The sequence below is a fragment of the Acipenser ruthenus genome, chromosome 17 (genome assembly GCF_902713425.1).
Source record: "Acipenser ruthenus chromosome 17, fAciRut3.2 maternal haplotype, whole genome shotgun sequence".
NCBI lineage: Eukaryota > Metazoa > Chordata > Actinopteri > Acipenseriformes > Acipenseridae > Acipenser > Acipenser ruthenus.
The window spans coordinates 11,611,347-11,625,210 of record NC_081205.1 but is presented as its reverse complement, the minus strand read 5'-3'; the positions used below and the strand labels follow the sequence as shown (position 1 = coordinate 11,625,210).

Sequence of the window (13,864 nt, the reverse complement as noted above, 5' to 3'; positions counted from 1 at the left end):
AAGTTACACAATTAATAAATAAAATCTAAAATAAACAAACGACCACGAAGGGACTCGAACCCTCAATCTTCTGATTCGAAGTCAGACGCCTTATCCATTAGGCCACGCGGTCTTTCACCGAAAGAGAGCGTTTACGTAAATACTTTCATCTATAATTAGCGTAGTTTGTACTACAGTATCAACGAAATATTTTTTCATAACAAAGCAAACAAGTACAGAACTACCACAGTCCCAAAGAGGTACGGTATTAAAAAAGCAGCCAGTAGCCCCGCCCATACCCTAAAGCTATGTGCTTACCCAATTGGCGCTGCCTCTTGTCTGTTATTTTCCTATTGCTGAGTGATGCCCCGCCCCTCGTACTCAGGGCACAAATGGAATTGACTGACGCTTCTGTGAAGTAATGGTTTTATAAACAATACATACCGGTATGTGATTGTTAATATGAAATATATATATAAAAGCGGCTGAAATACAAACTGACAAAAAAAAAACTAGCAGAGGATGGTTTCGATCCATCGACCTCTGGGTTATGGGCCCAGCACGCTTCCGCTGCGCCACCCTGCTTTTGCTCAGTTGTCAAATGTTTAATAAGATACTGTTAAATTAATTAATATAATGGACTACTATTTAATCATAGCGGTTAACGTTACTTTAGGGTGGTAAGGTTAAATTGCCTTTACCAGACACCGTGTTTAAATGGTTACTGACGCTAACCATGTTGAAATATATGTTTATTTATTTTGATGAATAATAGCTGAAGAGAGGGGAAACGTCTGGAAAGTTTTTTTATAAAACAGTCGTGAGAAAAAAAAACATACACGTTACACCCCAGATGGGACTCGAACCCACAATCCCTGGCTTAGGAGGCCAGGCCACTGGGGCTCCTAAAGAAAATGCCGTTCTTGCTCATATTTGTGTGCCAGACTATCGCTAAATACAGAATGGAAGGTAACCCCAAAAAAAAATTATTAACGCTTTACCTTTTTACCTGTACTGTACTCTGCAAGCTTTTTATGGTCACCTCGGATTTTTCAGTACAGGTTGCAAAAGCAGACAAAAGCAAATAAAAGTATTTCTGAGGGTTTTATACTTTAGATTTTATGGCTAAAAGGTGCCATCCCACAACTTTGCAGTGAATTTCTCAGCATTTATTATGATAGAAACGTCAGTTCGACGAAACACGTTTTAATAACTTAAGAATAATAATGCACTGAAACGAAGGTCCCACCGAGATTTGAACTCGGATCGCTGGATTCAGAGTCCAGAGTGCTAACCATTACACCATGGAACCCATATTTACGCCTTGGCCACGTAACTGTAATAAATACATCATTTTTTTTTTTTTTTTTTTTTTTTTGTAAGCGTTTCTACTGCGATTGTTTTAATTAGCACTAATCTTGGACTACCTTACCCAGGGTAACATTACACAGTCCAAGATTGGTTTTAATCGGGCTGTGAAAGCAGCCGAATATGTTTACAATGACTTGGATCCGGGAATCCAGAGCTTTAAAAACTGTAATAAGTCCAGACTAGTTTGGAAAAGCTTGTCTTCGTTCAGACTGTATCACAATCCCCCATCCTTCACTGCTATGACATAATAGTGTTGCATTGAATTACTACTTTTTATAAAGCATGTTATTGTGAAGCATGTTTACTGACGTGCACCTTTTGTTTTTGTGTAGATCTCCTCACCATTACCTACTGTCGAAGCAGTGGCCCTGGAGGCCAGAATGTTAATAAAGGTATGGAAATGGAAGTCTTTGTTAAAATATTCACAAGCATGTTTAATGTACAGGGTGATCAGGAGCACTGTTGTGGGGAAGCATTCTCCACAGAGTTAACTAGACAGGCAACAACATCACAGGTTACAGAGAGTCAGCTACTGTTGTGTTATAGTACATTTTTCGCATTTTGTTCTAGTAAACACACAAGCTGAAGTCCGGTTCCACATACAAACAGCTGATTGGATTCCTGAAGATGTGCGACAAAAGATTATTTCTCAGGTAACATCAATACTAAGATTACATATTCACTGGAGCTGACTGCTAATAACATTGAAGAAATGTGAAAGTTAACTAACAGCTGGTGTGTAAAGGGTAAATATTTTAACTTCTAACTGAAATGAAAGCTTAACAAAAAACACCTCTATGAATCTGTGCTATACGATGAAAACATGAATAAAATCAGACATTGGTCTAATTAGTTTGTTATAAGGCTATGATTTTGATGCAGTACTTTTTAGTTCGTTTTACTGGCAAGGTGCGGCAAAAAAACAAGAATTCACGGAAAGTTGTCCAAATGTAGGTTTAGCTACATCAACATACACAAGAGCTTTTAAATAGTACACCAGAACCAATAATATAAAGACTTGCTTTTGACTGCTGGCAAGTTTAAATGTTACTTTAGAGTACAAAACTTTACCGTCCAGACTTCAGACTCCGACATCATTTCTGGTCAGAGTCGAGGGTCTCAGTGCGACAAATGTTTGAAATTCTCCCTTTCGGGTTCCCTGTTGGTTGAGAGGACGGATGTACCAACGATGTCGCTTTTAAAACCTCTTGATAAGAGGTACAAACTCAGCACATTTACTTTAAATGTAAATGTATCCAATTTTGCGAATGCAATCTGTATTTAAAGTGTGAACAACAGCTGTGACCACTTTGCGCAGTCAAAAGTGCTGCGACACGACGCGTCCCGTACAGCAAATAGTGAAGCTGCACAGCTTGTAGTTGATTCACCTGCGATAGAAGGAATCTACGTAAGGAATTGATCATTTGACATATACTGGACTATACATTAGGTACATTTCTAACGAGATCACACTGATGTAGAACATATTTCTATATTTAAGTTAAATTATTTTCCTTACCACACCAAAGGAAAAGAGCCTATATCACTTTTTAAAACGCAGAAACATGTACACTGACTTACATTGTATTATTTGATCTGAAATACAAGTTACACAATTAATAAATAAAATCTAAAATAAACAAACGACCACGAAGGGACTCGAACCCTCAATCTTCTGATTCGAAGTCAGACGCCTTATCCATTAGGCCACGCGGTCTTTCACCGAATGAGAATGTTTACGTAAATACTTTCATCTATAATTAGCGTAGTTTGTACTACAGTATCAACGAAATATTTTTTCATAACAAAGCAAACAAGTACAGAACTACCACAGTCCCAAAGAGGTACGGTATTAAAAAAGCAGCCAGTAGCCCCGCCCATACCCTAAAGCTATGTGCTTACCCAATTGGCGCTGCCTCTTGTCTGTTATTTTCCTATTGCTGAGTGATGCCCCGCCCCTCGTACTCAGGGCACAAATGGAATTGACTGACGCTTCTGTGAAGTAATGGTTTTATAAACAATACATACCGGTATGTGATTGTTAATATGAAATATATATAAAAGCGGCTGAAATACAAACTGACAAAAAAAATCTAGCAGAGGATGGTTTCGATCCATCGACCTCTGGGTTATGGGCCCAGCATGCTTCCGCTGCGCCACTCTGCTTTTGCTCAGTTGTCAAATGTTTAATAAGATACTGTTAAATTAATTAATATAATGGACTACTATTTAATCATAGCGGTTAACGTTACTTTAGGGTGGTAAGGTTAAATTGCCTTTACCAGACACCGTGTTTAAATGGTTACTGACGCTAACCATGTTGAAATATATGTTTATTTATTTTGATGAATCATAGCTGAAGAGAGGGGAAACGTCTGGAAAGTTTATTATAAAACAGTCGTGAGAAAAAAACATACACGTTACACCCCAGATGGGACTCGAACACACAATCCCTGGCTTAGGAGGCCAGTGCCTTATCCATTAGGCCACTGGGGCTCCTAAAGAAAATGCCGTTCTTGCTCATATTTGTGTGCCTGACTATCGCTAAATACAGAATGGAAGGTAACCCAAAAAAAATGATTAACGCTTTACCTTTTTACCTGTACTGTACTCTGCAAGCTTTTTACGGTCACCTCGGATTTTTCAGTACAGGTTGCAAAAGCAGACAAAAGCAAATAAAAGTATTTCTGAGGGTTTTATACTTTAGATTTTATGGCTAAAAGGTGCCATCCCACAACTTTGCAGTGAATTTCTCAGCATTTATTATGATAGAAACGTCAGTTCGACGAAACACTTTTTAATAACTTAAGAATAATAATGCACTGAAACGAAGGTCCCACCGAGATTTGAACTCGGATCGCTGTATTCAGAGTCCAGAGTGCTAACCATTACACCATGGAACCCATATTTACGCCTTGGCCACGTAACTGTAATAAATACATCATTTTATTATTATTCTTTGTTGTTGTTGTTGTGTGTGTAAGAGTTTCTACTGCGATTGTTTTAATTAGCACTAATCTTGGACTACCTTACCCAGGGTAACATTACGCAGTCCAAGATTGGTTTTAATCGGGCTGTGAAAGCAGCCGAATATGTTTACAATGACTTGGATACGGGAATCCAGAGCTTTAAAAACTGTAATACGTCCAGACTAGTTTGGAAAAGCTTGTCTTCGTTCAGACTGTATCACAATCCCCCATCCTTCACTGCTATGACATAATAGTGTTGCATTGAATTACTACTTTTTATAAAGCATGTTATTGTGAAGCATGTTTACTGACGTGCACCTTTTGTTTTTGTGTAGATCGCCTCACCATTACCTACTGTCGAAGCAGTGGCCCTGGAGGCCAGAATGTTAATAAAGGTATGGAAATGGAAGTCTTTGTTAAAATATTCACAAGCATGTTTAATGTACACGGTGATCAGGAGCACTGTTGTGGGGAAGCATTCTCCACAGAGTTAACTAGACAGGCAACAACATCACAGGTTACAGAGAGTCAGCTACTGTTGTGTTATAGTACATTTTTCACATTTTGTTCTAGTAAACACACAAGCTGAAGTCCGGTTCCACATACAAACAGCTGATTGGATTCCTGAAGATGTGCGACAAAAGATTATTTCTCAGGTAACATCAATACTAAGATTACATATTCACTGGAGCTGACTGCTAATAACATTGAAGAAATGTGAAAGTTAACTAACAGCTGGTGTGTAAAGGGTAAATATTTTAACTTCTAACTGAAATGAAAGCTTAACAAAAAACACCTCTATGAATCTGTGCTATACGATGAAAACATGAATAAAATCAGACATTGGTCTAATTAGTTTGTTATAAGGCTATGATTTTGATGCAGTACTTTTTAGTTCGTTTTACTGGCAAGGTGCGGCAAAAAAACAAGAATTCACGGAAAGTTGTCCAAATGTAGGTTTAGCTACATCAACATACACAAGAGCTTTTAAATAGTACACCAGAACCAATAATATAAAGACTTGCTTTTGACTGCTGGCAAGTTTAAATGTTACTTTAGAGTACAAAACTTTACCGTCCAGACTTCAGACTCCGACATCATTTCTGGTCAGAGTCGAGGGTCTCAGTGCGACAAATTTTTGAAATTCTCCCTTTCGGGTTCCCTGTTGGTTGAGAGGACGGATGTACCAACGATGTCACTTTTAAAACCTCTCGATAAGAGGTACAAACTCAGCACATTTACTTTAAATGTAAATGTATCCAATTTTGCGAATGCAATCTGTATTTAAAGTGTGAACAACAGCTGTGACCACTTTGCGCAGTCAAAAGTGCTGCGACACGACGCGTCCCGTACAGCAAATAGTGAAGCTGCACAGCTTGTAGTTGATTCACCTGCGATAGAAGGAATCTACGTAAGGAATTGATCATTTGACATATACTGGACTATACATTAGGTACATTTCTAACGAGATCACACTGATGTAGAACATATTTCTATATTTAAGTTAAATTATTTTCCTTACCACACTAAAGGAAAAGAGCCTATATCACTTTTTAAAACGCAGAAACATGTACACTGACTTACATTGTATTATTTGATCTGAAATACAAGTTACACAATTAATGAATAAAATAAAAAATAAATAAAACGACCACGAAGGGACTCGAACCCTCAATCTTCTGATTCGAAGTCAGACGCCTTATCCATTAGGCCACGCGGTCTTTCACCAAAAGAGAGCGTTTACGTAAATACTTTCATCTATAATTAGCGTAGTTTGTACTACAGTATCAACGAAATATTTTTTCATAACAAAGCAAACAAGTACAGAACTACCACAGTCCCAAAGAGGTACGGAATTAAAAAAGCAGCCAGTAGCCCCGCCCATACCCTAAAGCTATGTGCTTACCCAATTGGCGCTGCCTCTTGTCTGTTATTTTCCTATTGCTGAGTGATGCCCCGCCCCTCGTACTCAGGGCACAAATGGAATTGACTGACGCTTCTGTGAAGTAATGGTTTTATAAACAATACATACCGGTATGTGATTGTTAATATGAAATATATATAAAAGCGGCTGAAATACAAACTGACAAAAAAAATCTAGCAGAGGATGGTTTCGATCCATCGACCTCTGGGTTATGGGCCCAGCACGCTTCTGCTGCGCCACTCTGCTTTTGCTCAGTTGTCAAATGTTTAATAAGATACTGTTAAATTAATTAATATAATGGACTACAATTTAATCATAGCGGTTAACGTTACTTTAGGGTGGTAAGGTTAAATTGCCTTTACCAGACAACATGTTTAAATGGTTACTGACGCTAACCATGTTGAAATATATGTTTATTTATTTTGATGAATAATAGCTGAAGAGAGGGGAAACGTCTGGAAAGTTTATTATAAAACAGTCGTGAGAAAAAAAAAAACATACACGTTACACCCCAGATGGGACTCGAACCCACAATCCCTGGCTTAGGAGGCCAGTGCCTTATCCATTAGGCCACTGGGGCTCCTAAAGAAAATGCCGTTCTTGCTCATATTTGTGTGCCTGACTATCGCTAAATACAGAATGGAAGGTAACCCAAAAAAAAAATTATTAACGCTTTACCTTTTTACCTGTACTGTACTCTGCAAGCTTTTTATGGTCACCTTGGATTTTTCAGTACAGGTTGCAAAAGCAGACAAAAGCAAATAAAAGTATTTCTGAGGGTTTTATACTTTAGATTTTATGGCTAAAAGGTGCCATCCCACAACTTTGCAGTGCATTTCTCAGCATTTATTATGATAGAAACGTCAGTTCGACGAAACACTTTTTAATAACTTAAGAATAATAATGCACTGAAACGAAGGTCCCACCGAGATTTGAACTCGGATCGCTGGATTCAGAGTCCAGAGTGCTAACCATTACACCATGGAACCCATATTTACGCCTTGGCCACGTAACTGTAATAAATACATCATTTTATTATTATTCTCTTTTTTTGTGTGTGTGTGTGTGTGTGTGTAAGAGTTTCTACTGCGATTGTTTTAATTAGCACTAATCTTGGACTACCTTACCCAGGGTAACATTACACAGTCCAAGATTGGTTTTAATCGGGCTGTGAAAGCAGCCGAATATGTTTACAATGACTTGGATCCGGGAATCCAGAGCTTTAAAAACTGTAATAAGTCCAGACTAGTTTGGAAAAGCTTGTCTTCGTTCAGACTGTATCACAATCCCCCATCCTTCACTGCTATGACATAATAGTGTTGCATTGAATTACTACTTTTTATAAAGCATGTTATTGTGAAGCATGTTTACTGACGTGCACCTTTTGTTTTTGTGTAGATCGCCTCACCATTACCTACTGTCGAAGCAGTGGCCCTGGAGGCCAGAATGTTAATAAAGGTATGGAAATGGAAGTCTTTGTTAAAATATTCACAAGCATGTTTAATGTACAGGGTGATCAGGAGCACTGTTGTGGGGAAGCATTCTCCACGGAGTTAACTAGACAGGCAACAACATCACAGGTTACAGAGAGTCAGCTACTGTTGTGTTATAGTACATTTTTCACATTTTGTTCTAGTAAACACACAAGCTGAAGTCCGGTTCCACATACAAACAGCTGATTGGATTCCTGAAGATGTGCGACAAAAGATTATTTCTCAGGTAACATCAATACTAAGATTACATATTCACTGGAGCTGACTGCTAATAACATTGAAGAAATGTGAAAGTTAACTAACAGCTGGTGTGTAAAGGGTAAATATTTTAACTTCTAACTGAAATGAAAGCTTAACAAAAAACACCTCAATGAATCTGTGCTATACGATGAAAACATTAATAAAATCAGACATTGGTCTAATTAGTTTGTTATAAGGCTATGATTTTGATGCAGTACTTTTTAGTTCGTTTTACTGGCAAGGTGCGGCAAAAAAACAAGAATTCACGGAAAGTTGTCCAAATGTAGGTTTAGCTACATCAACATACACAAGAGCTTTTAAATAGTACACCAGAACCAATAATATAAAGACTTGCTTTTGACTGCTGGCAAGTTTAAATGTTACTTTAGAGTACAAAACTTTACCGTCCAGACTTCAGACTCCGACATCATTTCTGGTCAGAGTCGAGGGTCTCAGTGCGACAAATGTTTGAAATTCTCCCTTTCGGGTTCCCTGTTGGTTGAGAGGACGGATGTACCAACGATGTCGCTTTTAAAACCTCTCGATAAGAGGTACAAACTCAGCACATTTACTTTAAATGTAAATGTATCCAATTTTGCGAATGCAATCTGTATTTAAAGTGTGAACAACAGCTGTGACCACTTTGCGCAGTCAAAAGTGCTGCGACACGACGCGTCCCGTACAACAAATAGTGATGCTGCACAGCTTGTAGTTGATTCACCTGCGATAGAAGGAATCTACGTAAGGAATTGATCATTTGACATATACTGGACTATACATTAGGTACATTTCTAACGAGATCACACTGATGTAGAACATATTTCTATATTTAAGTTAAATTATTTTCCTTACCACACTAAAGGAAAAGAGCCTATATCACTTTTTAAAACGCAGAAACATGTACACTGACTTACATTGTATTATTTGATCTGAAATACAAGTTACACAATTAATGAATAAAATAAAAAATAAATAAAACGACCACGAAGGGACTCGAACCCTCAATCTTCTGATTCGAAGTCAGACGCCTTATCCATTAGGCCACGCGGTCTTTCACCAAAAGAGAGCGTTTACGTAAATACTTTCATCTATAATTAGCGTAGTTTGTACTACAGTATCAACGAAATATTTTTTCATAACAAAGCAAACAAGTACAGAACTACCACAGTCCCAAAGAGGTACGGAATTAAAAAAGCAGCCAGTAGCCCCGCCCATACCCTAAAGCTATGTGCTTACCCAATTGGCGCTGCCTCTTGTCTGTTATTTTCCTATTGCTGAGTGATGCCCCGCCCCTCGTACTCAGGGCACAAATGGAATTGACTGACGCTTCTGTGAAGTAATGGTTTTATAAACAATACATACCGGTATGTGATTGTTAATATGAAATATATATAAAAGCGGCTGAAATACAAACTGACAAAAAAAATCTAGCAGAGGATGGTTTCGATCCATCGACCTCTGGGTTATGGGCCCAGCACGCTTCCGCTGCGCCACTCTGCTTTTGCTCATTTGTCAAATGTTTAATAAGATACTGTTAAATTAATTAATATAATGGACTACTATTTAATCATAGCGGTTAACGTTACTTTAGGGTGGTAAGGTTAAATTGCCTTTACCAGACACCGTGTTTAAATGGTTACTGACGCTAACCATGTTGAAATATATGTTTATTTATTTTGATGAATAATAGCTGAAGAGAGGGGAAACGTCTGGAAAGTTTTTTATAAAACAGTCGTGAGAAAAAAAAACATACACGTTACACCCCAGATGGGACTCGAACCCACAATCCCTGGCTTAGGAGGCCAGTGCCTTATCCATTAGGCCACTGGGGCTCCTAAAGAAAATGCCGTTCTTGCTCATATTTGTGTGCCTGACTATCGATAAATACAGAATGGAAGGTAAACCAAAAAAAAATTATTAACGCTTTACCTTTTTACCTGTACTGTACTCTGCAAGTTTTTACGGTCACCTTGGATTTTTCAGTACAGGTTGCAAAAGCAGACAAAAGCAAATAAAAGTATTTCTGAGGGTTTTATACTTTAGATTTTATGGCTAAATGGTGCCATCCCACAACTTTGCAGTGAATTTCTCAGCATTTATTATGATAGAAACGTCAGTTCGACGAAACACTTTTTAATAACTTAAGAATAATAATGCACTAAAACGAAGGTCCCACCGAGATTTGAACTCGGATCGCTGGATTCAGAGTCCAGAGAGCTAACCATTACACCATGGAACCCATATTCACGCCTTGGCCACGTAACTGTAATAAATACATCATTTTATTATTATTCTCTTTTTGTGTGTGTGTGTGTGTGTGTGTGTAAGCGTTTCTACTGCGATTGTTTTAATTAGCACTAATCTTGGACTACCTTTCCCAGGGTAACATTACACAGTCCAAGATTGGTTTTAATCGGGCTGTGAAAGCAACCGAATATGTTTACAATGACTTGGATCCGGGAATCCAGAGCTTTAAAAACTGTAATAAGTCCAGACTAGTTTGGAAAAGCATGTCTTCGTTCAGACTGTATCACAATCCCCCATCCTTCACTGCTATGACATAATAGTGTTGCATTGAATTACTACTTTTTATAAAGCATGTTATTGTGAAGCATGTTTACTGACGTGCACCTTTTGTTTTTGTGTAGATCGCCTCACCATTACCTACTGTCGAAGCAGTGGCCCTGGGGGCCAGAATGTTAATAAAGGTATGGAAATGGAAGTCTTTGTTAAAATATTCACAAGCATGTTTAATGTACACGGTGATCAGGAGCACTGTTGTGGGGAAGCATTCTCCACAGAGTTAACTAGACAGGCAACAACATCACAGGTTATAGAGAGTCAGCTACTGTTGTGTTCTAGTACATTTTTCACATTTTGTTCTAGTAAACACACAAGCTGAAGTCCGGTTCCACATACAAACAGCTGATTGGATTCCTGAAGATGTGCGACAAAAGATTATTTCTCAGGTAACATCAATACTAAGATTACATATTCACTGGAGCTGACTGCTAATAACATTGAAGAAATGTGAAAGTTAACTAACAGCTGGCGTGTAAAGGGTAAATATTGTAACTTGTAACTGAAATGAAAGCTTAACAAGAAACACCTCTATGAATCTGTGCTATACGATGAAAACATGAATAAAATCAGACATTGGTCTAATTAGTTTGTTATAAGGCTATGATTTTGATGCAGTACTTTTTAGTTCATTTTACTGGCAAGGTGCGGCAAAAAAACAAGAATTCACGGAAAGTTGTCCAAATGTAGGTTTAGCTACATCAACATACACAAGAGCATTTAAATAGTACACCAGAACCAATAATATAAAGACTTGCTTTTGACTGCTGGCAAGTTTAAATGTTACTTTAGAGTGAACCAGGATTTCGAGTTTTCCACGATTCGGAAATAGAATGTTGTAAAAAGAGCCTCTAAGTTGGAAAACTTCAGTTCTCCGATGCATTGTTGTTCTTTCTTTACAGAAAACAGCTCTCACAATTGTTTTTCTTTTAGCTGTCACCCATTTACATACTTGCTCGCTCAGTTATCTCATTCGCTGACCTACACAGATTAGTATTTTCAGTACATTTTTTAACGGAAATAAAGGAAGCGCCTCATCAAATGTGTTTCACATCTATTTTCAGGCGTCCATGACTACATTCAAATTCACGATTTTCAGGATTTCCATGACCTCTGTGACAAAATCGTAGCCTTAGTTTTACTTACAAAAAAATACCACGAATTGCATACATCAGGGGATAGCAGCGTGACATAGTACACAGCTGCGTGACACTGGGACATTTACAAAATTGAGGAGGTGTGTATACTTTTTTTTTGTAAGTAAATAAATATCAGGGACTTTAATATGTTCTACTGTTTTGAGCACTACATGTAATAGGTCAGGCCTCAGAACTGGCTGTTAAAACCCTGTTAGTTATGTTTTTATTGATTTATTTTGCATCTCAGCATACAAACCGAATAAACAGAAGTGGGGAGCTGATCGTCACCTCGGAAGTGAGCCGGTACCAGATGCGCAATCTGTCTGACTGTTTGCAGAAGATCCGAGACATGATCGCTGCTGCCAGCGTGAAACACAGGCAGCCTTCCCAAGAAGACGTGGCTCTCCGACGCTACAGGTAATCTTCCTGTGACACCAGGATCTGATCAGGGCTGCCAAGAGCTCATTTAAAACTGGGAGCATTACCTTGTACCACGACACAGCAATGCACTAGCCCTCAATTATACTATTTCAGATGCTGATCCTTCCCGTAGCAAACAATCTAACCGCACTCTGCTCTAAGAGGGTTGTGATATTGGCGTCACTTCTTGGATTTTGGATGATAACAGATATTAGCTTCATGCTCATTTTCCCATATCCAGTTGTCTTCATGTTTACAAACTATTTGATCAGAGATGCCGTAACCTTACAATTTGCCTCCAGAGCAAATTAACATTGTTTCTCTTTTCAGGATAGACAAAATGAACCGAGAACGCCTGCAGCAAAAGAAAATGCACACTGCAGTGAAGCGAAGCCGACGCGAGGAGTTTGATTGAAGGTGATGCCAGGATATGAAGGCTGGCTGCATTGAAGCAATCTGTAAAGAATAAATGAATGACTTGTACAAAGTGTTGTTTGCTCCTCGTTTATTTTAATTTGTCGGCTGGTTTTGCTGGGTTGGGTAATTGGAAGTTATGAATAGTTTTCTAAATAGTTACTCGGATGTACCACATGTGTAAGAGTTGATCAGTTGAAAGAGGCATGATCAGTATGACTCTAAAATACTGGCTGGCACAGTGGACTGTAAATTAACATCTTAAACTACATCTGCACATTGCTGTGTGTTTACAATGGTTGTGGTGTTGGAAAGTTAGGTTACTTGTTTGCTGAGCAGTGTCAAAGTAGCCTCCTGACATGGTAATGGTAAACTGAGTGCGTGTTTCACATTTTTTTAATGCGTACAAAAGGCAGATAAGCAGCTTCTCTGGACCGCTGGTTTTTGTTCTCAAAGGGATTTATTTTAGCAAAGGGAAATTGGAAGTGTACACTAAACCTCAACCACGCCTTCACCAATACCTAAGATTACCATATAACTCCATGTGCAGCGGGACAGTTCAGGCTTTTCACCTCGCACCCACTGCAATCTGCTCCCTGTCTCGAGTATCTGTCGCAGCAGGACTACACTTACTAGAAAACGTTGGGATGTGAGGTCAAAAGCCTCAAGTTTAGACAATTTAACAACAAAAAAGCTGTCGTGCTTGCAATTATGACAGCGCAATAACTTTTAAAACAAGTAAGAACTTAATAGAAAAGAAAATGTCAATGTATGTTGAGATATGTTTATGTAGTTATTTTCTGTTAAATATTCCGTTTTATATATCTGGAATGTTCTCCCAAATACAAACTGCTGTTTGTTTAAAACATTCCCACAATTATGTCAATAAATCAATCAGTACACAAACTGGATGCATTTAAGGTGGCAAATAAATGGCTTCACAGATTTACACTAATTTTGAATTAATCTACGTAAGGAATTGATCATTTGACATATACTGGACTATACATTAGGTACATTTCTAACGGGATCACACTGATGTAGAACATATTTCTATATTTAAGTTAAATTATTTTCCTTACCACACTAAAGGAAAAGAGCCTATATCACTTTTTAAAACGCAGAAACATGTACACTGATTTACATTGCATTATTTGATCTGAACTACAAGTTACACAATTAATAAATAAAATCTAAAATAAAAAAACGACCACGAAGGGACTCGAACCCTCAATCTTCTGATTCGAAGTCAGACGCCTTATCCATTAGGCCACGCGGTCTATTTTTTCATAATATAGCAAACAAGTACAGCACTACCACAGTCCTAAAGAGGTA

General features: G+C 38.1%; 1 protein-coding gene and 13 non-coding genes across 14 annotated transcripts; 1 reads left to right on the top strand and 13 right to left on the bottom strand.

The window, feature by feature from the left end:
* Positions 1-39: 39 nt before the first annotated feature.
* On the bottom strand, positions 40-112 carry trnar-ucg (transfer RNA arginine (anticodon UCG)). The gene has a single exon. It is a non-coding gene; the product is annotated as a tRNA-Arg (tRNA).
* Positions 113-492: 380 nt separating this feature from the next.
* On the bottom strand, positions 493-564 carry trnam-cau (transfer RNA methionine (anticodon CAU)). The gene has a single exon. It is a non-coding gene; the product is annotated as a tRNA-Met (tRNA).
* A 655-nt stretch (positions 565-1,219) lies between these two features.
* Positions 1,220-1,291, bottom strand: trnaq-cug (transfer RNA glutamine (anticodon CUG)). The gene has a single exon. It is a non-coding gene; the product is annotated as a tRNA-Gln (tRNA).
* Positions 1,292-2,994: 1,703 nt separating this feature from the next.
* trnar-ucg (transfer RNA arginine (anticodon UCG)) lies at positions 2,995-3,067 on the bottom strand. The gene has a single exon. It is a non-coding gene; the product is annotated as a tRNA-Arg (tRNA).
* A 706-nt stretch (positions 3,068-3,773) lies between these two features.
* On the bottom strand, positions 3,774-3,846 carry trnar-ccu (transfer RNA arginine (anticodon CCU)). Its single transcript has one exon. It is a non-coding gene; the product is annotated as a tRNA-Arg (tRNA).
* A 335-nt stretch (positions 3,847-4,181) lies between these two features.
* On the bottom strand, positions 4,182-4,253 carry trnaq-cug (transfer RNA glutamine (anticodon CUG)). Its single transcript has one exon. It is a non-coding gene; the product is annotated as a tRNA-Gln (tRNA).
* A 1,714-nt stretch (positions 4,254-5,967) lies between these two features.
* Positions 5,968-6,040, bottom strand: trnar-ucg (transfer RNA arginine (anticodon UCG)). Its single transcript has one exon. It is a non-coding gene; the product is annotated as a tRNA-Arg (tRNA).
* Positions 6,041-6,750: 710 nt separating this feature from the next.
* trnar-ccu (transfer RNA arginine (anticodon CCU)) lies at positions 6,751-6,823 on the bottom strand. Its single transcript has one exon. It is a non-coding gene; the product is annotated as a tRNA-Arg (tRNA).
* A 337-nt stretch (positions 6,824-7,160) lies between these two features.
* On the bottom strand, positions 7,161-7,232 carry trnaq-cug (transfer RNA glutamine (anticodon CUG)). Its single transcript has one exon. It is a non-coding gene; the product is annotated as a tRNA-Gln (tRNA).
* A 1,722-nt stretch (positions 7,233-8,954) lies between these two features.
* trnar-ucg (transfer RNA arginine (anticodon UCG)) lies at positions 8,955-9,027 on the bottom strand. The gene has a single exon. It is a non-coding gene; the product is annotated as a tRNA-Arg (tRNA).
* A 708-nt stretch (positions 9,028-9,735) lies between these two features.
* trnar-ccu (transfer RNA arginine (anticodon CCU)) lies at positions 9,736-9,808 on the bottom strand. Its single transcript has one exon. It is a non-coding gene; the product is annotated as a tRNA-Arg (tRNA).
* Positions 9,809-10,143: 335 nt separating this feature from the next.
* On the bottom strand, positions 10,144-10,215 carry trnaq-cug (transfer RNA glutamine (anticodon CUG)). Its single transcript has one exon. It is a non-coding gene; the product is annotated as a tRNA-Gln (tRNA).
* A 417-nt stretch (positions 10,216-10,632) lies between these two features.
* Positions 10,633-12,596, top strand: LOC131697886 (large ribosomal subunit protein mL62-like; the record flags this gene model as incomplete). The annotated part of the gene is made up of 4 exons (XM_058989629.1): positions 10,633-10,684; positions 10,863-10,945; positions 11,943-12,112; positions 12,446-12,596. Coding segments are annotated over 4 exons (390 nt in total), but the record flags the coding sequence as incomplete, so codon positions are not given.
* Positions 12,597-13,736: 1,140 nt separating this feature from the next.
* trnar-ucg (transfer RNA arginine (anticodon UCG)) lies at positions 13,737-13,809 on the bottom strand. Its single transcript has one exon. It is a non-coding gene; the product is annotated as a tRNA-Arg (tRNA).
* Positions 13,810-13,864: the final 55 nt, after the last annotated feature.